General features: G+C 40.0%; 1 protein-coding gene across 1 annotated transcript in view; it reads right to left on the reverse strand.

The window, feature by feature from the left end:
* Nucleotides 1–430: 430 nt before the first annotated feature.
* The window catches only part of TMEM117 (transmembrane protein 117), a 336,233-nt gene continuing 311,016 nt past the window's right edge, over nt 431–25,647 (reverse strand). Inside the window, exons 6-8 of the mRNA XM_083182660.1 lie at nt 23,363–23,522; nt 7,867–7,996; nt 431–5,562 (exon numbers count right to left, since the gene is read on the reverse strand). Coding sequence (XP_083038786.1) covers nt 4,940–5,562; nt 7,867–7,996; nt 23,363–23,522 — 913 coding nt within the window. The 3' untranslated portion in view covers nt 431–4,939. The remainder of the gene's footprint in view (nt 5,563–7,866; nt 7,997–23,362; nt 23,523–25,647) is intronic.

A 25,647-nucleotide genomic window follows, 5' to 3' on the forward strand; every position in this document is an offset into this window, starting at 1 on the left:
ATTTTCCACAAACCTGTAGAATATTTTGCCACATACAAGTTGAAGAATTGCGATAGTAGAAAAACAAAACATCTATCAAAATAGTAATATTAAAACAAGTCTATTACATTTATTTTAATATTACTGTATTAGAACGGTACTATTTTAGTTCAGCATTGGTTTTGGGGTAAGATGTGAAATGTGTCTGTCTACATGATGTAAGGCCAGTTGTACGAAGCTTGAAAAGTGATAAAATGGAGAGTGATAAACAGCCAGCCAATCAGCTCCTACCTGCCATGTCACAGACTGTGTTTGAAAAATGTCAGGCAGGAACTGATTGGTTTGCTGTTTATCACTTTCCCTTTTATCACTTTTCAAGCTTAGTGCATCTGGCCCAAAGACACAAAAGACTGTAAAGTATATAATGAATATAGGGAAGATTACTGTACTGTTATATGGATATTTATATAGCTGTAAAACATATTTAGCTATTTTTTGCTAAAATTAAACATTTAGTACATATATGTTATGTTAACTTCAGCTTCTAAAAAACAATTCAGGCCATTGGTGACCGGCATTATGTTTTTGCTTTAGATATTTGTTTTTTCAACGTGCTCAACAGAAAACGTAAATATAGTGGTATGTAAATTATTTCATGGCTTTCGTGGGTAATGTCACTATCACTTCTACATGTTTTGTGTGATGTTTTTACCAATTGTGCTGTTGCATTGTGATGCTTATGCGTTATTAGAAAACATAAAATAAATAAGTGCAGGGTGGATCTGCCTTGTTAATATGAAATGTATAATCTGACATATCCCTTCATACAGTGTGCAATGGTCACCTAATCTTTCAATATTCCATGTCCCTCCAATCAGGACATCAACACTCACTCTTTCAACGATATGAATGGCAATGTAGACAGAGATTTCTAAAGGGTGTAGTTTGGAAACGTAAGTCGCTCATGTACTGTATGTAGCAGGTATTTTTATCTCGATAAGCTGAATTCCCATACAATTTATGCTTTGACTGATGGTCTTCTTTAATAGACTTACCATAACACGGGGAAAAAGCAGTGAGAATGTACTGGTGAATAAATGCAACTGTATTGTATGGAACTGGATTAAAATAAAACCAAATTTATTACACAATAACTTTAAAACCATATATCAGCAAAAGAAACCTAAAAAGAAAAATAGGTTTCATCTAAACATTAGATAATTTTCACAGATCAATATATAAAGGTGTGCCCAAATGAAAAGGAGACTTTTGCTATAGCAGCGCTGTATCTAACCACAGTGGGTTGATGCGTTTGTCAATAGTTTGCGTGGCATTTTCCCCAGTGGCACTAGTGAATTACTTTGCCTCAGTTTCTTTATTCCTAGAAAGTTGTTTTGCATGTTTGCCGCACCATCTTTTGGCAAACACATTAACCCACAGCGAATAGATACAATGCCACTACAGCAAATGTCTATTTTTCATTTGGGCACACCTTATACAGTACATACATTTTTTTTGCAAATACCACTATTAAAGGATTACACTGACTATAGCAATTAACTGAACAGGTAACTGCATTGCTTGAAAGAGTAATACCCCTTTCACACCGCATCCTGATGACTTACAAAGTGTGGTGTGAAAGCATCAAAACTTATATCCTAGGTTGAGCAACCTAACAATTCAACCAAAGTTATAAGCAGTATTAAATCTGGGTCACCCTCTGTGTAATGGCTTAATGTGAATTAGCTGCTGAGTGTGAATGTGCCGATCCCGGGTTCAACCCCGCCATTGCAGTCTGAAACCGTTAAGTAATTTTAAATCCAAACAGCATACAGTATGCATATGACTGCAATACTAAACTAAATATTGTGATGGTAATAACATTCAATGTTAATAATACTGCAGCCAACAATAGATCATAAACAAGTATACAAAGACAGGTAAATACTGTATATTAAAGGTAGTTTCTTCGGAAAATTAAATTAGCCTCAAGTATACAGTAGTCCAGCCTTAAAACTTTGTACTGGTTAATGAGACAAATTGGGTGGGGAGTAATGCTGCCTGAATTCGAAGGCCCTGCGGTTTGCCGACCAAACTGTTTTTTTTTTTAAAAGGGTGATCACTTACAGTACAAAGAATGGTTTTGCCTTGTAAGTGATTGATCCTTTAAAAAATGTCTAAGTTTGGCCAGCATCCCACCCAATATGTGAATAAGCAGTGCCTTTTATTTATTATTCTGGCTACTAGCAGTAAAACTGGGACCCGCCGCCATGCTACCGATGTAGTGAGCAGTCTGGATAAGGCAGGAAAGCTGCAGCCAAGCTCTTAGTGAAAACTACCACCCAGTTGTTCGTGCTACAGCTCACTTAGCAGTCTTTATACTGATATCCATGGCAAATGTGACCGCATTACTTAAACAAGTCACAGGGTCATTGCCATTTTAAATCTGCAGCAGAAATTGTGCTTCTGAAAATTCGCACCTATTTATATAACCCCCGTCATGTGATTTAGGACACAGCTATACACACAACAAAAATGACACGTAGGTGTTCTTAAAGCTCCAAAACAAACAGATACAGTAATGAACTCTTACAATTCATCATGCATTTACCACAACAAAGGTGCATAGGAATTCTAGGCTCATTTTACATCCAACTATAGGGCTCCCCAACACAATATGCTAAAAAGTACATCATTGTTATTTAATATTAATTTAAATGTATTTTTATTTCCTTAAATGGTAAGCTAATAGAGATGCCTCTATAATGCACAACTGTATTATGGCACATCCACCGTTGTGTAAGATTGTACCTAATGGATGAAAAGGCAACTTAAACTTAGTCTTAACTTGCTACTGTATATAGAAAATATGGGCTTTACCACCTTTAACGAAACCTCCATTACCACCCATGAATGCACTCAGGTTCTACAATACAATGAACATTTAAGCATAACTTATTGTAACATTACATTTTGACTTGTAACAATGATCACTTAGATATATCTATTATCCACAAACATAGGAGGTGCAATCTTTCCATAGTGCTAAACATGTCTGAGTTAAGTACACCGTTTCTTAAATAACAACACTTGAGAACTACAGTTCCATTACCTACAGCCATGCATAAAACATGTACATTATATAGTGTACACCAATACTTTTCTAAATGCATTCACTTATATCAACAAGTGAATTACATTTTTTCTTTGCTTTTAAATGAAGCTAACAGTTATCCATTATGTTATGAGTCACCAAAGTGTTAGAATATTAAGCAAAACATGAGAAAATGCACAACATAAAATATAAAAAATATATCTCAAACCATAGCTTATAAAAAAAATATTTTACAATCAAGGCACACATCTAGTCAAATTCCAGAATACATATCTTTTACAAATGTGCACATCTATAAACCTTATTTAATAGCTAACTACAAGCAGATCATATGCTGTCATTCATGACAACCCCATCAGATCACAGTTCTCTTTTCTGACTGCTTAAACATTGTCAGCTTCCTTGATATGGGTTATAGCAAATCTTTGTATTTTGCCTCATTTTATTACAATAAGCCCTAATGTCTTACAAGTTGGCTGCATACCTACTTCCTAAGGAATGTTAAATATAGGCACATACAGTAAAGCAACAAACAAAAATGTGCAGGTTTACATTTTTTGAGCACCTGTAAAATTTATAACCTATGGGCACATTTTGTAAACATTGGGGTTGATGCAGCATTGAATGCAAGTCAGCATATTTGCATGAATGAAATTAAGATATCCACCTGTATGCAGAGTTTTACGTATCTAGTACAGATGTATCCTTATACATCATTGCCGCAGTCAGGCCAAACAGCCCCTTTCTGCATGCCAGGTCCCGTGCAACTGAGGTAGCAATGAGTGGAGTGGATTGCATTTTAAAATGCTACAATTCAGTTGCAACAGCGCCTCTTTCTAGTTTTGCTGTGCTACTGTACATATACAGGCTCAGTCGCACTTGCCCCAGCCAAAGCATTAGCACAAAAGATCAGTCTGCAAACATGAACATTTATGCATACATTATGCAACAATTCTGTCAACATGCCCGTTCTCCACTTTGCCTATGCCCAAACACTCCATTCAGGGCCAGATTATAATGGGGGCACAAGGGGTCAGTACCCCTGGCCCCCCCCCTATTTTTTAGCTTAAGGTTTTGTGCATTGTAGGGTAGTGCTGCAGCTTCACCTATCTGCCAATGTGACAATGATTAATGGTGCTGAGCATTGGGAGCCAAGGCACACTGACTGCACAAGTGTGCAGTGCGTTACTGGGAGTTGACTAAGTCGCATGACCCTTTGCACCAAAGGGCAGAGGCTTAGATGTTTGTGCTGAGCTCTGATTGGTGGAGCTCACTACATGCTTCTAAGCCCATGGAGAACAGCAGCAGCAGCCTAGTCATGGGATTGTTTTTAATCAGAGGCAGCACTGGGACTGTGAGGTCTCCTACAGAGTAAGGTGCAGACGGACAAACACAGGCTTTTCATGGTGTGTGTGAGTGTATGTGTGCATGTGTGTGCATGTGTGTGCGTGTGTGTGCCCCCTGCAGTTACCCATTGACCAAGTTTATACTGCCTTTACTCTGTGTTTTGACAATGCAATATTCTCCCATGCAGTTTGAGGCCAGTAATGACAAGTGCAAGGGGGACCCCCAGTCTAAAGTGCCCCGGGCCCCCCGAAGACTTAATCTGGCACTGACTCCATTACAACCCATAATGCCTCTTAAAGCAGTACTGGAAATGTTAACGAATTGCGCATGACTTAGCATAGCCAGAAGTGCATATGCACTGCAAAATGGCGCAAGTTATGTTCTGCTGACTGACCTGTATTCAACTTTGTATCAGCCCCATTATACACATGAACATTACAAAAGTTAAATCTAACACCACAAAATTATACATTATTGCCATGGTTGCTTGTCATATTGTTAACTCAGTGGATCCTCGTAAGCAACAATATCTGCAACTGGCTGTGCAAGATGTTCTGAATCGGTTGTAGGAGGAGTGTAACACACAATTTCATTTTCCTTTGTCCTTATTGATGTCAGTGTTGGATCATGTAGACACAAGGGTTCCTCTACAACAGCTTGAAGGTTCTCTATGGTCATTCCCATTTCCTTGCTGTGCTCAGAAGGAGACTTTCTGTTGATGCGTTTGTACGATTTATCTTTATTTTCCATACCTTGCTCACTTTTCTGAAACCGGCCAAAGAATGAAATAAAGAAACCAAATAACACAAAGGCCATAAGACTTGGAACGAATGCCAAGCATTTCACATTCAGGCTTGCTCCAATAAACCTGCTGTGCAAGAACATGTCTCCATCAACGTAGCTTCTATTGGTATATGGGTCTGTGTTGTTGGACCTCCATTCCCATGACAACGTAGTCTGATTTAGATTCTGTAAGCTCTCAGAATCTTCCACTGTATAGATCTTCTGCCCTGGGCCTAAATACTGACCATAAGCAGATGGCTGGTAAAAGATTTGATTCTTCCACATATTAAGATCAAGGATCAATACAAGAAAGATAATTCCATAGTTAAACCATTTACCTGTATGCAAGAACAATATGAAAGTAAAAGAAGGTGTCATTTCCAAATCCCAGAGAAAGTACAGTACTAATGCATAATGGTTATAACACCCCCCCCCCCCCCCCCAGATATAAACAGTGTGAGGTCACATACAGTAGATAAACATGTAGTTTTATGATTAGGATCAATCTCCATCCCATAATCTAACTTCCTCTGGCACCTGATGTGTCCGAAGTAACCCTTTGAGTGCCAAGTGAATTTGTTAAAATTTGTTCGCCATCCCGCTCGCACCTAACGGTGTGGCCGGGCATTGGGCGGCAGGGGGGGGGGGGGAGCACAGCCCATTGGATGCCAGCTGCCTGCCTACTTCCAGCACAGGACTCTCACAGATCAGAGACACCATAAAGGTGTTTCTGATCTGTGAGTGCTGGAGAAATCATTCGATGGTTGCCGACCTTTGAATGATTTCTCCTCGGCTGCGAATAGATGATTATGCAAATCATCCATTCGCAGCCATGCGAGGGATTGGCCCGTACAAGGGGGGGGGGGGGGCGGGATGCTTAGTGCATCTGGCCCATAATCTTTAACACAACATTTTTTATTTGAATTTATATGAAAAATTTGAGAAACACTGGTATTTTTTAAACATCTCTCACAGAGATGTTGGCACTCGAAGGGTTAAAAAAGGTAACATGCATCCAAAAGTTGACTATTCAGTAAAATAATGATCAGCACCACTCACACATCAGTAACTGTTGATTGGGCATTGTTATCAGGCAGCAGAGCTTAAAGCATAAATTAGAACACGTCAACTTGTTGAGTCAGATGAATGATTATTATGAGCAAGAAGCATGTACCATGCACTATTAACAGAAGTATAATAAAGGGGCAAAAGTACAACTTTTTAATAAGAAAAGGAATGTTGGTTTTGAAGAAATACTACAATATAAATCAGAAGAAATGCATCAATGAACCCATATAGTAGCTTGTTAAACTGGATGGGAACTTTACATTATGATGTACCCAGTATAATGATTTATTTCTTAAAGCATTTTATTGCTGTGTTGTTGTTTTTTGTGTGTTTTTTTAACATTAACCCCTTGGGTGGTATTTTCCGGGCTCAGCTGCGCTGCCGCAGTGGGCTGTCCCGGAAAATTTCCAGGGATACCACTAATATGCAATAGGTTGGTGCCAGTGGTGTCCAGGTGTGCACCACCTCTAGAGCCCCCTGTCGGCCCCCCCTTCTGTCATACCTCCCTATCACCTCTGCGCCTGCCCTGCCGCTTCCCCAGCTGCTAGCTGTCATTCACAGCAGTGACGAAGGCAGGAGGCTCTGGGATGTTCGGGAGGCTCGGGGGGACTTGGAAGCGCTCAGGAGTTCAGGCGCACGAGTCCTCCCGAGCCGCCGCGAACATCCCCAAGCCTGCTGCCTGTGGTCACTGCTGTGACTGATAGCTGGGGCAGCGGCAGGGAGTTCTGGCGTACAAACGCCGGAGCGGAGGTGAGCCCCTATGATCTGTGGTGGGTTTTGCTGCTGCAGGACAAACCTGCCCTGATAGGTTTGTCCTGCCCCAGCAAAACCCACCACTCAAGGGGTTAAGGGCCAGATGCATCAAGCTTCAAAAAGTGATACAACGGAGAGTGATAAACAACCAACCAATATGCTCCTAACTGGCATTGTCAAACCCAGCCTGTAGCACGACAGTTAAGAGATGATTGACGGGTTGTTTACCACTCTCTATTTGATCACAGTTATAGATTAATGGGATGTCATGCTAAAGTACAGGCATGCCTTATTGATCCACTGAGTAAAATAACTCTTACATTTTGAGTAAGGAAGAATAATTCCCATTCTAACAAATTGCATATAGAATCAATAGCTTTTTCTTTCACCAGATCAGTGCTGTCCAATTTTTTTCATAAAAAGGGCCACAGATATGTCATAATTACATGCTTAGTAGCTGAATTCTATAATGATATAATAAGCTATCTAGGGAAATCTATCTTATAATTGCAGAGAGGTTTTATGCTAAAGACATTAGTATTTTCTGCCAACTAAACTAGTTAGCACCATCATCTGGCACACTTTATTTTTTGCTGTACTACGCAGCATCGAAACCAATTAACAAAACTTTCACTAAAATGAAGTTAGAATGTGCCACTGTATTGGGAAGCATGGCCAGTCTGGAATTGAAATGCACCAACCCATCTACACAGTACTGAGCATGGAATCTTCATAGCCACCTGCAATGTGCATTCGTTGCAGATAAACAGAAATAATTCACAGTCTGCGATCATGATCCCATACCCAACATGAAAACATACCAGTGATATGTATATGGTACTCTTCTTTAAATATCCGTTGAAAGTGTGGAAGCTTGAACTGCATGTGAGCAGTGGATAAACCAGGCAGATTGACATCAACATCACCCATAAAATGTGGAAATTCCCAATCCTGTAAGAATAGTGCAAAATACATTTAGTATAGAAGGTAATTTTGCTTGATAATTAAATCATTTTTTTAAATGCAAGATAAAATGTCTTGCATGGGAAACTGGGGTGATTCTGGTTGGTTTGCAAAAGCAAACTCCTTCTTTAAAGGACACAACCATGTGCACTGCAGGTGGGGCTGTTGAGAGAGTTAGATTTGGGGGAGTTGATTTGTTTCTGTGCAGGTAAATATTGGCTGCTTTGTTATTGCACACCAATTTAGATTTCAGTTTAAACACACCCCACCCAAATGTAACTCTCTCTGCACATTACATCTGCCCCACCTGCAGTGGTTACTGTATGTCCATTAAAGGAGTTTGCTTTTGCGAGTCAACATGAATCATCCCCTCTGTCACAAGATGTTTGTGTGTTCTTGTTCATGTATGACAGTAATTCATAAGGATATCAGATCAGCATTTGGACATTTTAATAAATAAATTGATGCAGGTATGTCAGTAATTATGGTCTCTATCATCTTTATCCAACTGCTACGTGTTTGTTCAAATGGAATAGCACTAAAGGCCCATACACACACTACAAGGTCTTCTTAGTGATGATGAACGACCCATTATAAATCACCTCCTGAACAACCCAGAATGACTTCCTTCAGGGTCATTTAGGAGGTGAATCTTTTAACATCGTCTAGTGTTTATGCTGTGAATGACGGATAGTACCAACAATGCGCGTACCCGTGGGTCGTTAAAAACCATAGCCATCGTCCATGCATGCAGGTCAATTTGGCAATGGCCGTTAACATAATTTGTTTTTTCAATAGAAAAACTTCAAGGGTGAAAATGAACGATGATAGTTAAGGATGTGACACATTGTTGTGTGTGTATGGACCTTAACTAAGCATAACACCTACCCCTGATATTTTTCAGCATTGGGAAAACTAACAAGCAATGGATATTTAAATGTGAAATACAAAGAAGTAACAGCAGTTCCACCATTTGGGACATTTATTAAACAGATAAGCTGTAAGAATATAGGTTGTCATATAGTTATAGAATGCTTTATTTTGTAAACTCTTGGGCAGAGCCCTTGTATCTCTTGTTTTTCCAGTAAATATAGAACCCATGCTATCAATGGCCTTTGTGTTTCTGTTCTCTTTGTTGACTGATATTATTTGCTCACCCATGCAATGCATGTGTAAGGAATCATGGAGAGCTGTTGCTTTCATCCCTATGATTCACCACTGCCTGCTCTTTCAGCAAGTTGCCCCTGATTCAGTCCTACCCATGTGTAGATGAAAAATGTTGGCTTGATGTGTGGTTCCTGTCATGGGAGATCAGTGATCTGGCTGCCTCCCATGATTTTGGAGATTACACACACTTTAACTTTAATAATTGTACATGTAATGGTTGTTGTCTTAAAAGAGCATTTTTGTTTAGAAATGGTATGCTATGATTTCTATCTTCTTGTTAAAGAAAACTGATGTTTCCTAATTTGGACCTGGAAACTTATTGCAGCTTTAAATAGGTTACTAAATTGGTTCAGGTAAGAAAGTTTCCCTTATACTTGGTACGGTTCCATAAAGAGCATATCAAGTATGTTTTTTTGTCACTTTGGTGTTCTGTATGCAGCTTTTATGTAGGTTTTTTTTTACACCTTGACATTACAAGAGTTCAAAAGCTGGGCTGCCCCTCTAAATTTTAGATTTGGTGCACGTCTTATACCATTATGTATTAATCACAGGTGCCATTGGTTTTTCACTTGCTGGTGTCAGAATGGAGCAGCAATGGGGGAAGGAGAAGAGAAGTAGAGGGGCATGGATCCAAGGGGGGAAGAGTTAAGAAAATCAGGTGACCCAGTGTCTGTGACCTAATATATATATATATATATATATATATATATATATATTATGTACTGTATATGTATACATATACAGTAGCGCACGCAGGGGGGTTTCTGAGTACCCAGAAACCCCCCCAGGAATCTGGGGGCCCTAGTTTGAAAGCTGAAGGTCCCCTCTTTCCATGGGTACAAGAATTTAAAAAATCGGCCCTGGGAAACCGGAGATATCGGACTTCAAAGCAGTGGTCCCCATCCAAGCCTGTTAATTGCTCTCCCCAGTCAGATATTTCAGTTTCTGTCTGACTTAGAGTTTTCTGAGGGTATATTCCAAAAGCTGGGACTCTCCCCCTTTGATGGGCACTAGAAGCTGGTCTCTACTGTGCCCAGAACCAGAGATATCAGCCTTCCAGCAGCTGGTTACTGCTCCAGCTCCACACACCTGGTATGTAGTTTTATATTCTCATTGGCAGATTGCTCTGCCTCCTGAACTCTGATCCCCTAGTCCATAATACCATTTGGTAGGTGGGATTCTCTAGTTTTTAATTCCATTAAAAGCTAAGAAATCTATTTCCGGGAACTGGAGATATCTGCAGTCAAGCAAGCTGTCCTCCCACCAGAAAATTATGAATAATAAGCCCACTCCACTATACACCCCTCCTTGCATATTAAAGATCCTCTTCCACCCTGGAAGTTATGTATCAGGGCCCCTTTATTCAGCCCAATGCCCCCTTCTTCCACCATCTGTGCAGTAAAGGGGTAATTAGTGAAAATTACTGATCGAGGCCCTACATGCTGAGCGGTTGATATAATACCCCCTACGCAATCAAAGCTTCCGCTCATAGCACCACCCACCCCTACTGCTGGAGGATAGGTAGGGGCCCCAATACATTGCTATGCCCAGGGGTCTACTCTGCTGTTATGTATATATATTTATATATATATATATATATATATATAATTATTATTATTATTTATATACTTTTGGTCTATCTATAATACTTTAACTGACCCGGCATATACTGGGTCACCTAAGTGTCCATCTCCGTGCTTTGCTCTGCCCCTCTGGAAACCCCCTTCTGAAAATCCTGCGTTTGCCCCGGATATATACACACACACACACACACACACACACACATGCATTCCATGTATTTGTATAACCAATATTAGGGTGCTCTGTCATAACTCTGACCCTGCCCACCTTTGCTGTCCACCACCATTGGCAGACAGCAAAGGTGGAAGAGGTCACTTTTATATATTTTAACAACATTTTCATACCTTCCAGCAGTTCCGATTGTCATGGTGGTGGTGGGAGCAGTTGGAAGAGCCTCTCATTTGCCGCCCTGAGCAGAGATGAATAGCCACTGTGTGCATGCGCACAGCATTTATTCACCGAAAGAGTGACAGGGCAGTCCGGAAGCTAACAGCGTGATAGACATGCCCCCATAGTAATGAAAACAGGGGCGCAGCTTGTGATCATGGTATTAGGCCCGAGGAAAAAAGGGAAAGAGAAAGATTGTCTTCCTTTTTTTTGGCGCAAATTTATTGTCTTTGGCTGCACCCCCATAGAGAACCTACATACAATTGTGAATATTGTCTCATCTGGGGCCCTTGGGTGCCACAGCACCAACCTGTGCAGACTTTCCAATCCCCCTTTCCGAAATATTAGGCACGAGGCCATGCCCTTGTTTGGTGAGGTCACGCCCCTCCTGCGAAGGCCATGACATTTTACGAAGCATACAATATTACAGACCCAGATGTTGAAAGGTATGCATTTATGTTTGTAAAAAAGGATAATGTTAAATGGTGGCCTCTGTGAATTAAGGTTTTCCTTTCTAATAAAAACATATTCTAGGTGACTGAGCTAGAAAAATGAATTCTCAACATGCTATTCCCAGCAAAACATACAAATCACTACAGCAAATTAGTCTCCATCCGCAAAGTATTTCATTATTAGATGACAAGCGAAGAACAGCTTAAACACATTCAACCAAATTATAATTACACAAGCCCCATCATTTTGCAAAGAAATAATGTAAAAACTTAAGTAGGGAGAAAACTTTATTATTTTTAATTTGACTAAATTTTGCAGCTTTTCTTTATTATCCCATGACCTTCCTTTACTTTGTATCTTACTATTCTTTATTTCCTTTAGCTCTTCCACACCCTACCAATTCAAAAAATGAAAAGAGCTTATGCCTTTTTATTGCAAGTCAGCTGCTGACGTCTGATAATTTCAGCTCTTACTGATTCACACATTTTTTTATGCACATTTTTTATTCAAGCAAATTTCTAGTTTTGATATTTATTTTTCTAACAAGAAAAAAGGTAAGTACTACAAAGTAATGAAAAAAAGAAAGGGTGGTGCTTTTAGTATATAAACAGAAGGAAGGGGAATGATTCTTTTTAAAAATAGATAAAAGTTGGAGTTAGAAAAACTCTCAGCAATTACCACTTACCCAGCATGTATGCAAAGGATGGGACCACAGCCAGCTGGACTGTCACTGACACAGTTGCTTCGATCTCACGGGGAGGTGCCTTAAGCAGCAGACCTTGTCTCGAGTCTGGGGGTGTTGGAGGCAATTAAGATTTATACTTGGGTACCTATGGATGTGGGGATATGGTCACTGGGTGGGGGTGAGGGGCAATCTATTGACAATGGGGAATCTATTGCTCCTAGGGGAGGGTGGTGAATAATAATACGTTTCAGCTTTTCAAAATAAAAATAAATCCGTGGTGAAAAAAAAAAGATAAAGAAGTCCTAACCAATGACTACAGATTTCAATTTTGTCCACTGCTGTTCCAGAGGACTTTCTTATATTTGCTCCACTATTTGTGGTAGTGAATTTATGATCTTAAATAAACCTCAAACTTTGATCAACCAATTGCTGTAGGACCTGCACCATGAGGACTTTTGTATATAAAGAAGCAAACACACTAGTTGCTCTACTTGTTTCACAAATCACTCTCTGCAGCATATACATAAGAAAACATGTACAGTATTTAGTATTTGCAGGAAACAAAGACATACAGTATCCCCTTTTCTGATACTTCATTCATTTATGCTCTGCATGGGCTTTGAAGATATTATTGAAACACTAGATGAAAGCCAACAGGGTCAGATTATAATGGTCTATCGCTATTCCCTTGTTGCTTGAACTCCAGGATATGTACGGTTATCTGGGACTCAGCCGCATCTGCTCAGGGACATTTATAGACAATTTAGCTCCCAGTGTGAACGCTGCAAAAATGTGCCCACCCCCCAACTAAGACAATTTAAAAGATCTGTGCATGCCAAAGGAACGTGTGTGCCCAAAAATGGATGGTGTAGTCTCGCTGCGATGGGCATGTACTTGTTGCAATGGACATGACTTTACAAGAAAAGATTACCTGTCACCAATGCAATACTGCCCATTACACCTTAATATACCCTACACCGTAAAGCCCCTCACACCATTTTCGGGGGATGTTTTACTTGTATTACACATGGAATACTATCTGCATTATTCCATATGGAATACAATCGGTTTGCCCAAAAATAGCCCTGCAATGCTGCTGGGCGAGATAGAGATGGTCCAAAAAGGTGCTCCATCAGGTGCACTACAGTGGTCACCATGGCACCACAGAGGTGAAGATCAGCGTTGAATTTACTGGTGATCAGATTTTTTTTTATAGGTCACTCAGAACTCTTAATTGGGCATTTATCATATTAGTTTCCTAATTATTTTAATTAGTCTGTAATTCTGGAACCCCCCTGTAATATCAGCCTAATGATTCTACCAATCCACCAACTTCACCTTGAGTCATCAAAATTTTTCCTATACAGCTTTGCCCATCACATCTGTCCTCGCAGGACTAAGCAGTTTGACCTGTAATGATAGCTACACAAGCCATTAATTATCTCCCTGCAGAGCCAATTTATTATAACCTGGGGCCCTATGCAAGACACTAGCTCAGAGCTAGGTACCAGACCAGAAGTGCAATCATACTCCAAAAGACCCACTCTTGCAGGCCCACAGACATTCAGAGAGTGTCAAAGCCGCAGTGTCCTCCCCTGGACACGGTCATGGTGCATGCAATGGCGGGTGACTTTGTTATGCTCATCAAGGCATCAACTATGCTTTCACACCTTTGCTTCACTTATTTTTAGAATCAAAATTAGGTTTAACAGAAAAATATACCTACCAGGCCATAGGCAGACACCTCCACTGCCTTGTGGGTGATCCAGACCCATCTGTTAAATATCATCAACCTGTAGTCCTGATATAGCTGACAATTGCAAGATTCTGTTAACTATAAATTCATGCAGTATGATTGTTTGATCCATAAGGTTAGATGGGAATATTTATTGATCGTACTATAGCAATGCTTTCACAGGCAATGAATATTAAATGTTTTAGAAAAGCAGACATCTGCAGTTGATGCAATAAATGATTAAACATCTTACTGTATATTATTTTAATTTGAAAGTCCCACAAATATAATTACTGTAACAATGCTACAAAAATGTTTTCGATACTGAAAATGTTTTAGGCCTATTTATTAAGAACCACATATTAGCCCCAATATCATCACTGCATATGACATAAAAAATTATGTACAGATCATGTTGTATTTACATGCAAGGACCAGTGCTCCTATCGGAACCCTTCCTAGCACTCTGTAAAATTGAATGTCATTGTTTCCACAATCACTGTACTTCCCAAGTCTGACATGCACAAAATCTAGCCCATTGGCTACAATGTGTTAACACCACCTGGTATTAGCTAATAGGACTAAGCTCAAAAACTAGGACTTTCGGAACTTGATAATCTTGCTTTTATGCAGTCCCCCTAGACAGTTATGAGTGCTTTGGGGATCCTTAAATGTGGAACATAGCAAATACTATATACATTACACACTTTTAAAAGATTTCAAATCTTTAAATAGATTTTCAGAAACCAGAGGTTTATCGGTGGATTGATCACATTCTTGGGCTTAATAATTAAGCTTCTTCATCAGAGTAGTTTTAGGTTTTTACAGTGTTTAATTGCTTTATACTGTTTTTGTGCATTGCTAATTATATATAATCAATCACTTTCATAACCATAGTAGTGAAATTTATCCCCAAATATGGATGTTGCTCAATCCTGAATCTGACTGTCGGGATGTTCCAGACAGTCGTATTCATGGCCGTTTTCGACCCATTCCAATCCGTAACCTGACAGTCGTTATTCAATGTTCTGACTGTCGAGTGTCCGAACGGTCGCGTTTTGTTGGATACGGCCATTAAACTTTCGGAATTGGCTGCAAATTCGAAAATTAGCGGACAATTCAACAATTCAGATTCTTCTTTAATAAAAACCATATCTGTAAGCTTTCATTGCTGTCGGAACATAATACTTATCAGGGAAAATAGTTCCTTCTAAATAATGTTTAGTTTTTCAATGCTTTTTAGTTTTCTTATGAATACATATCTTATAGCGAAGTAAAAAAAAATCTACTACAGCTACTATAAATCTATTAATATATAACATAATATCAGATTCTAAAGCAGTGTTTAATAAATATGCCAGCAAAAATTAAGGAACAACATTGCATGACCGTGAATATCAGTTTGTCTCCTCAAGAGCTATGAGACAGCTGTGGAGACATGCAGTAATACTCGGTCTTCCAAATCTTCTCTGCAGCTCAGCCTAGAATGTTCCCAAGTGAAATTGTTTGCAGTATACAGTATTTAACCCAGTATGCACACCATCCATACCTAAAAGCCATTTAGACCATATCACAGAGCCACATATAATATTTGTTACTGCCACTAGGTTTTAAATTTGGTTTGTAAGCTTTTTTTATGGCTATATAGCTTATAGTTAATATTCGAAAAAAAAAAAAAAAACCGACTACAGCTATAAATCGCAAATAATCAGGATCCGTATGTTAGATAATTACAAAAAATGTTTGCAATATAAATATAAAACACAAAATTAACACTTCCAGATTTGTGATTATAGTTTCACCTCAGGCGCACTGCAATTGTCACAACTTTTATAGCTAATATAATGGATTTAGGGTCATACATGCCCAATGATGTAAACCATTCTTGATTACAAATTAAATTATTTGTGACCCCAAGTCCATGTACCAGCAATCCATCATGTGACTGCGGCAGTTAAAACGGACTTGTTTGTTTTTCACACTTCTGTGCAGACGCACTTTAGTCTCTCAGTCTGCATTCAGAGGCCTTATGTCCCAGTTTGTAAAATATGAAACAATTGTGCCTGTTAGGCTTATTATTCTTTGTGAGTAAAGCAGAATTATCAGCATTTGAGTCATCCGGAATGCAGTTTAGCCCTAACGATCAATGTTGATAGCTTAAGTCACACAGGATTCTAGAGCTACTGTACCGCTAAGAAATTTAACTCAGGTGCTTAATCTTAAAGCATCTATATTGCAACATCTTCATTGTATTTCCTGGACCCCTAAAGACTGCTGAGATATTAAAGCATGCACTCGGTTTGCTACTGTATACTGTACACCTCAGGTTTATCTTTGTCATAAGACATTTATCTGCATATGCTGCCTCAGGTGTGGATTGGAATGGAAAACAAGACTGGGAATTTTCTGGAAGCAGCCCTCATGGAGGTGGGGTTCTGTATAAGGGGCAGGACTGCTCTTCACAGGGCCTGGTTTGGAGTTACAAAGTTATCCTTGTATCTTTTCCTGTAGTTGTGCCTGGGACTTTATGCTAATTTCACTATAATGCCCTTTCCCAGGTGTCCTGAGCAGATTGGGAATTTTAAGTAGCCTTGCAAAAATTTCCGACAGTGGCTCCGGTACTTGCCCACATCGCCGGCATAACAACTTCTGCCCCCTAACACACACACACACACACCAAAATACCACTCTCTATCCCCTAACACACCCAAATCACCAGTCTGTCACCCTCTATCCTCTCCCAGCCACAGGTGGCCCCATTGGTGTGTCGACCCACCGGGGATCTTCACTGATCTTTCGCCGGTCGGTATTCTGACTGTTGGAATCAGGACACTATACCAAACCCCTGTATTCTTTAAATAACCTAGAAGTCCCAATTAAAACTATTTCCCATTTCAAGTTATAGTAAACCATTTGAACATACAAATCAGATTGTGCTATCAATATGCATAAATAACAAACTTTTTATGCTAGAATAACTGCACACAATAAATCAATAAACCCTGAGAATCATTCCTGTTACAGCTACTCATCAGACTGAGGAATCTTTATAAACTTGACCTAGATAGAAAAGATCGAAGGTTACTATAAAAAAAATCATAGCATGACTTTAGTAAAGGAGTACCTAGGTTTAAGCAAGGACAAGGCATCTTTAATATCAATATTTAATATTTTCATGCATCTAGTACTTTTGTTTGGCAGCAATTCAAATACATGTCAAGGGACCCACTTATTAAAAAAAAGGAAGACTATGCACTGTTAAAATGCATTTAATCCAGAGTGTAAAGGTTATATTTGCAGTATTAAAAAGGCCAAACAATTACTTCTTATACCAACACAACTGCCTACGAGCTGTGCAATGCATGTACAACAGGCAGTGCTTCATATGCAGATAAAAAAGTTGAAATCAAACCGATAACCTAGGAGAAAGAATGGAGCCAAATGCGGTGCTGAAACAGTGTAGAAGAATGTATACCCTGATAAATAAAATAAGCATGTGTGTAATTTATACAGATTTGTCCAGTCTTTTGCAGTTTATGGTGCAATAAGCCTTGCACCATCAACTGTCTCAAATGTGGAACTTCACAGTTCTTCAATTTTGGTTCTTAGCTTGCAAATAATGCACATTAGATAAAAAATAAATAAATAAAAAAGTTTCATTGTATCTAATTGGATCCCCCAAGCATACGTGTTCTGTATGATTTTATTGCTTTAAAAATGGATTTGTTTGACAAAAAAGCTTCTAAACAAGCATTTCCAAGGCAACACCGAATGCATGAGTGTTTGGTACAGCTAACATGGTGTACAAACTGTATACAGAACTACAAAGTTATTAACCCTTTGAGTGCCAAGTGAATTTGTCAAAATAGTGTGAAAATAGTCAAGCAAACATTTTTATTCACCTGAATGACCTGTAATTAGGGTGGCCAATACCGGGATCGGCGAGATCCCGGGATTTGACCCCTAAAATGCAGGGATTTCAATCTCGAGATTAAAAACTCCAAATCCGTGTTCTTGGGATTAGACTGAGCACAGTCTAATGCCGGACAGCGGCTGAGTGGGTGCTCAGACGCTGACTGGCTTCTCCCGCACCTCCCCTGCAGTGCGAATCTATGCAGCGTGGCAAGGTCAGAGGTCATGCTGCGCAGGTCACGCAGCCATACAGCCCCGTCCTGGCACTGCCCGCCCAGCTTCCAGCTTCACTGCCTGGCTGCCCATTTACCTGCCCGGCTCCATTGATCAGACGCCCACCCGCCCAGATCCACCGCCCACCCTCCCGGCCGCACAAGTAAGTAAATATGCGGGGCAGCCAGGGTGGTTTTTTTTATTAGAGCATTGAAATGCCCTGGGATTGGCATCCCTACCTGTAATTTTTACCTTATATAAGAAATACAATTTTTTATTTATATTCATATAACAAATGTAAGTGACGCTGGCATTTTTAGCCGATATTTTGTGCATCTCTCACAGAGATGGCATTTTTAGAAGATATTTTTGCGCATCTCTCAAAAAGATGTTGGCACTCAAAGGGTTAATATCCTTTCATCTACAGATTCATAACCAACAGTTAGAAAGAGATTAGAAACCCTGTTCAACATTTGACCGTAAGTACTCACAGCTCCATAGAATCTCACCCCCTGAGAAAGAAATATGAATTACAAAATGCTATGAAACACTCCCATTTACCCCAATCACCAAGTACACATCCTAGCCAGCAGCTGAACTATTGTTCATTTTAGAAATAACATGTTAAGTGCAAACCCACCCAGCAGTGTATGAATGGTAGTAAAATACACAAAGTGCTGTACTATTTCAGTAGTGAGAACATAACTATTTAGGGGTTATCCAGTACGGCAGAGGCAGAACTCTGGGAGGCAATGGAGTCATCTGCCGCCGGGCTCCTGCTCCCAAGGGGGCACCTCTCCTCCCCTGCAAGTTTAAATCAGTTAATTGAAAGACAACAATATTGCTTCTGTGGCTGAGTTCTGAGAAATATGTGTGTTCTCTCCTCTCTCTCTCTATATATAGATACAGACAAATATAGAGAGCGATATAGATATAAATTGAACACATATATATTTCAGAACAGACATATATTAGGTGGGGGCACAATATATATATCATGCCTCCGGGCAACTGGAGCGAACTTACGCCACTGCAGTACGGATTTTAAAATTAAAATCTTTCTCTAAAACAACGTGCACTGCAGGTGGGGCAAAGATAACATGTGCAGAGAGCATTAGATTTGGGTGAGTCATTTGGTTTCTGTGCAGGGCATATACTGGCTGCTTTATTTTTACGCTGCGATTTAGATTTCAGTTTGAACACACCTCACACAATCTAACTCTCTCTGCACATATTACATTTGACCCACCTGCAGTGCACATGGTATTGTCCATTTGCTAAAAAAATGTGCCCTGCGATCAGGTCTGAAGGCCCTCTGTGGGATCAGGGCAGTGGAGAGCCTGTTTGGGCCTGGGTACTTTTCCGGTGGCATGACCTAATTGTGGGAGGTGTGGCCATGCAACGTTAGTATAAAATACAGAAAAAATAGTACTTTAAGCACCTCTCTGGTCACACTGCATCCCAGCACACAACATCATGAGCTGGGTTTAGAGGAGTTGCTTCTGCCAGGAAAATCAGACTTGGCCTGGGTAATTAATACACCCCCTCCTTTCCTCTATAGGCACCACCGTGTATGATTTCGCTTCAACTCCATAAAGGCCAGAACCACAACCACTGATATTGCCTAAACACACTGTGCATTTTCTACTATAAACAATTTTGGATATAGCCAATTTTGACTATATTAATAATAATAATAATAATAATAATAATTTTATAGCACTTTTCTCCCAATAGGACTCAAAGTGCTTTACCATTGTCTTCACAGCTCAAAATACATAACAAGCTTAACAGTAGATGTCAGTGAAATGCTTGAGTAAATAAGTACGTCTTTAGTCTATTTTTAAAGGATTCTACAGTGGGGGCTTCTCGCACTGTGCGAGGAAGAGAGGTTCAAGAAGTGGGAGTATCAAAGTTGAAAGCTCGACCCCCAGATGAATTCAGGGAAATTCTGGGTACTGTTAGTAGTCCTTCAACGGATCGTTGTAATCGAGTAGGACAGTAAGGAATCAGCAGCTGCTGCAGGTACCTTGGCCCCTGGTCATGTGGGGCCTTGAAAGTGAGTAATCCAATCTTGAAAACGATTCGCCATTTTACAGGTAGCCAGTGAAGAGAGTAGAGAATGGGAGTTATGTGGCAGGAGCGGGGCTGGTTAGTTAATAGTCTGGCGGCTGCATTTTGTACCAGCTGCAAGCGGTACAATGATTTTGCTGAAAGACCCAGGTAGAGAGCATTGCAGTAGTCTAGTCGTGATGATATAAATACATGTATGACTTTAGGCAGGTCTTCTGAGGGATTTAAGTGCTTGATTCTGGCTATGTTTCTCAAATGAAAGAATAAGGATTTGATTGTGGCTGACACCTGATGTTTAAGTGTCAGGCAGGGCAGAATTATAATGGGGGCACAAGGGGTCAGTACCCCTGGGCCCCCTCTAGCTAGGGGCCCCCTGTGGTTGGCATGTATTTTTAAAAAATCTTTTTTTTTAGCTAAAGGTTTTGTGCATGCGAGTGGGGTAGTGCTGCAGCTTCACCTATCTGCCAATGTGACAATGATTAATGGTGCTGAGCATCGGGAGTCAAGTGTGCAGTGCATTACTGGGAGTTGACTAAGTCCCATGACACTTTTCACCAGAGGGCAGAGGCTGAGACATTTGTGCTGAGCTCTGATTGGTGGAGCTCATTACATACTTCTCAGGTCCATGGAGAACAGCAGCAGCCTAGTCATGGGAGGAATTTTAATCAGAGGCAGCACTGGGACTGTGAGGTATCCTACAGAGTATGGTGCAGAGGGACAAACACAGGCTTTCCATGTGGTATGTATGTATGTATGTGTATATATATATATATATATATATATATATATATCCCTGCAGTTACCCATTGACCAAGTTTATACTGCCTTTACTCTGTGTTTTGAGAGTGTAATATTCCCCCATGCAGTTTGCGGCCAGTAATGACAAGTGCAAGGGGGCCCCCCCTGTCTAAAGTGCACCGGGCCCCCCGAAGGCTTAATCTGGCACTGGTGTCAGGCCACTATCCAGGACAACACCTAGATTCTGCACATGATCAGAGTTTTTTAGTGCTGTGCCCCCCAGCATAAGACCTGTCAGCTAGGCAGCCATTTAAGGTTGTTATTGTGTTATCAGTGCCTGGAGCAAAGGAAAGGTACAGTTGGGTATCATCTGCATAGCAGGGGTAGACCAGGCCATGACGTCTGATTATGTCACCCAGTGGAAGCATGTATACTGCAAAAATCATGGGAGATAGTATAGAACCCTGTGGGACACCACAGGACAATGGCACTGGTGGTGGTGGTGAACGGCACTGGTGGTGAAGAGTGAATTGTGCTGCCTGCACAGTCTAATTTTTTCCAGCGATACTAATCCAGTGAGGAAGCGCATCAGCATTGCAACCAGTATACACACAGTGTGATATGTATAACTATACAGTCCATATTGGTAGTTCATATCGCACTGTGTATATGCCCCATTAGAGACTGACAGAGCACAACAATCTCCTCCTCTCCCTTTACTGCAGTGCTTGGCATACTCTGGCAGATGGCAAAGGTTAATGGACATGAGGTAAATTGGTGCATGCAATGCCCTGGTCAAACACAAGAGCACATTATCGAACCTGAAATTCAAATAAAAGTGATTGGTTTTAAAGTGAAACACGAAGAAAAGAATCCCACATCCAGTATCATCGCTTGCTGCTGGACTAAACTGAAACAAGCTGGAGTAAAGACAACTATTACACCTGCATATTGCATCCCCAGCTATATGCATGAAAACACAAGTTCCAACAAAATAAACACTATCTGGAATCTTAGGAATTTGTGCAGATTATTTGGGGTGTCCCAAATCTGATAAGCAATTACATGATTAAATCTCCCAGTAATGTTTAGTGTTACAATGCTGCCAGCATAAGTCATGTTCCGAAATCTCGCAGTGTTATTTGCTATAAACCTCAAAGGCATATTGTTTCTAAACACCACAAATTGTAACATCATTTAAAAGCATAGCGCATACTTTGGCTCACTGAAGTTATTCATTTGCATTTAATTGTACATATTGGGCAGTGCGGAGAATGTTCAAATTCTCTCTGTAAAGCGCTGCGGAACATGTGTGCGCTATATAAGAAACTGTTAAAAATAATAAAAATGTAAAGAGATACATGCATACTGTACATTATATGGGTGGTATACGCTAGGGACCTATTAAACCAAAATTAGGCTCTTTGTATTTTATGAGGGCCACTGATATGTGATGTATCGCAGTCACTGGGATTATTTCTGCACTGTATTCTTTCTGAATAACATGACAGTCATTGCAATTTTGCTTTTCTTTTATGCTGGGCTTGTGGATACCCTATAGTGATTACTAGGATGCTTTTTTTACTGTTTGGTAGTCATGTGGATGCCCTCTATAGTATTGTCTCCAGTTCCTTTGATTCCACCTACATGAGGCCCATTTTTAGATTTTTTTCCCCAGGGCCACTTTCAGTATCCAATCTTGGCTGCAGATAAACCAGTTTGTTTTTTTCAAAACAGATATAATCAATAGTATCAGGATCTATTTCTAGTAATTGGCTGGATTTCTTGCCAAAATGCATACAGTACTTACTAAAAGTGGAGATACACAAATTGCATACTGTTGTTTCCATTAAGTGACTAAAACTCTCTTCAATACAAGCTCATTACATACAATGTGCATACCGGTTTGAAGGAGGAAGGCTCAAATGATTATTCATAAAGAAGATAGGTTCATTAAAACGTAACTGTGTGTAATCTACTGGCCATGATGAATAGTGAGATCAGCAGCGGTTTTATTAATGAGCGATTTCCAAAGTTCAAATTGGTAAAACTAATATTTGTAATTATTCCTCTAAATACAGAAGTAAACAACTGGAATGAAAGTTATACGGTAAATTAACATAACACATATAAAGATCATGTGAAATCCCTCCACCATATGATTATATTATAATATTATTTTTTTTTATGCAAAAAACATTTTTAACAATTTGTATTTTGCATTTGTGCCCAACAATAACTGGGGTTTGTCAGTGCAGAAAATTATATATATTTTATTTAGGCAATGATTCTTAATTCTTCTAGGAAAATGTACTGTACCTCAAGCATTACAGACATATTCCCTTGGTGGTTTTATTGCTTGTCAAGGTGTCTTTTGAGGCTGTGCCTTTTATTAAACAACGAAACATACCTGCATAACGATAAGAAGGTCAAACACCAAAATAAATGCAGCCAAAAAAGCTCTTGAGACCTCATCACTGGGCAAAAATCCACGATTCAGCTTGTCCCAGCTTATCCAGTCAGTAGTAATGATTACAACCACCACAGAGGTGAGGCTGAACAAAACCGACCTAGAAGACATTATTATGAGCAGATTTAAAAAGGGCAACTGAATACTGTGTATCTGAGTTAATCACATATAATCTATAAAGGCATTTATATAGAAAAACCTAGATTTCAACAATGTCTTACAAGATTTTTTATTGTAATAATTTGATGGATAGAGGAACAGAAATGAAAATCTGATTCTACTCATAAAGCACATAAATAGATTAAATGTCAGTGTACATGATAATCAAGCAAAAAATATATCTTAAATAAATAAATACATCTTTAGCCTGTTGCCTGAGGATATGACAGGCTACTAAATACCCTTTTCATATCACTCCTCAAACCCAGGTTATAAGCTGGGTTGCTGCCAGGTTGAGGTGTGGTGTAAAAGCACCAAACCTTATACCTTGGATTGACCAACCTGGCAGTTGGACTCGGGTTATAAGAAGGGTTAAACCCTGGTCGCCATTTGTATAATGGGCGACCCTGATTTAATATTAAAGGATCTGGGATAGAATAATGCACCTTTAACACTCAACTGTGTTGCTAAGTTCCATCTGTTAGCTACAGTAGCTGTACAGATGGAGTCGCTCTTATTGCTCCCAACTGTGCATCATATCTCTACCGCTGGCGGAGGCGTAGCCGGCAGATGGGGACCCGCGAGCGTCTCACGCACTTGTGGGACCCACTGCCAAGAATGGGGTGCACAAACATCTTGTGCGTCCCTCTTTCTGGTGGACAGGGCGGCGCAGGATGGCGAATGGTGCATGGTGCGCCAGGAGTGGCTTTAATGAAAGCGGCTCCATCTGTATATCATGAGCTGGGTTCTACTTGAACTGTGCAATATAACCTTAGTGTTTACCCATATTTGCCAACTTTCCATAAGGCAAGGAGGCAGGGCCGTTGCCAGGAGTGCAAAGGGGAGGGGGGGGGGGGGAGTCACAGGAGGGGTGCTGTACTTGGGGGTGTGGCCAGAGCGAATGAATCATTTTAGCTCCACCCCATCAAGCAGTTATTTCATGAACTGCACTGTAGTGGGGGCGGGGCTAAATGACAATTCGCATCATTTGATCCACAGACACCCCGCACAGCTCAGGGTGGCAACCCTGTGTTTTCACATTCATTCCTACTGCAATGACTTTGGCCAGTTTGTAAAGCCAATGCATTGTACTGTATATCCAGTGTTTTTATTCTTCTAGATTAAAAAAAAAAAAAAAACATTGATGGTTAGCTGATGTTCTCTTGTGCGTCAGTATTTCCATTTGAGTTCTAGTGGATTTGTTTTTATTATATAAGTGGATTAGAAACAGGTTGTGAATCTGGGGAAAAAAACCTTACAATTGGGAAATATATCCCTTGGTGTCTAATATAAAAACAGGGCTAGAACACAGTGAGGAGAAAACAAGCATATGCACTTTATACAGGTATGTACATGTCCGCTAAATTCCTTTGAAAATGGAAAATCCATTAATGTCGAATGATTAATAAAAATGCTAAAATTGATTATAAAATCTAGTATTTGTTCCCAAGTCACACCTCCATAGCTAGAACCCTTAATTAGAACACACACCTCCATAGCTAGAACTCTGAATTAGAACACACACCTCCATAGCTATAACACTGAATTAGAACACGCACCTCCATAGCTATAACACTGAATTAGAACACGCACCTCCATAGCTATAACACTGAATTAGAACACGCACCTCCATAGCTATAACACTGAATTAGAACACGCCCCTCCATAGCTAGAACACTGAACTAGAACACGCCCCTCCATAGCTAGAACACTGAACTAGAACACGCCCCTCCATAGCTAGAACACTGAATTAGAACACACACCTCCATAGCTCGTACACTGAATTAGAACACACACCTCCATAGCTAGAACACTGAATTAGAACACGCACCTCCATAGCTAGAACACTGAACTGGAACACACAGCTCCATGGCTAGAACACTGAATTAGAACACACACCTCTATAGCTCGAACACTGAATTATAACACACACCTCCATAGCTAGAACACTGAATTATAACACACACCTCCATAGCTATAACACTGAATTAGAACACGCACCTCCATAGCTAGAACACTGAATTAGAACACACACCTCCATGGCTAGAACACTGAATTAGAACACG

The sequence above is a fragment of the Crinia signifera genome, chromosome 4 (assembly GCF_055691185.1).
Source record: "Crinia signifera chromosome 4, ASM5569118v1, whole genome shotgun sequence".
NCBI classification, from domain to species: Eukaryota; Metazoa; Chordata; class Amphibia; order Anura; family Myobatrachidae; genus Crinia; species Crinia signifera.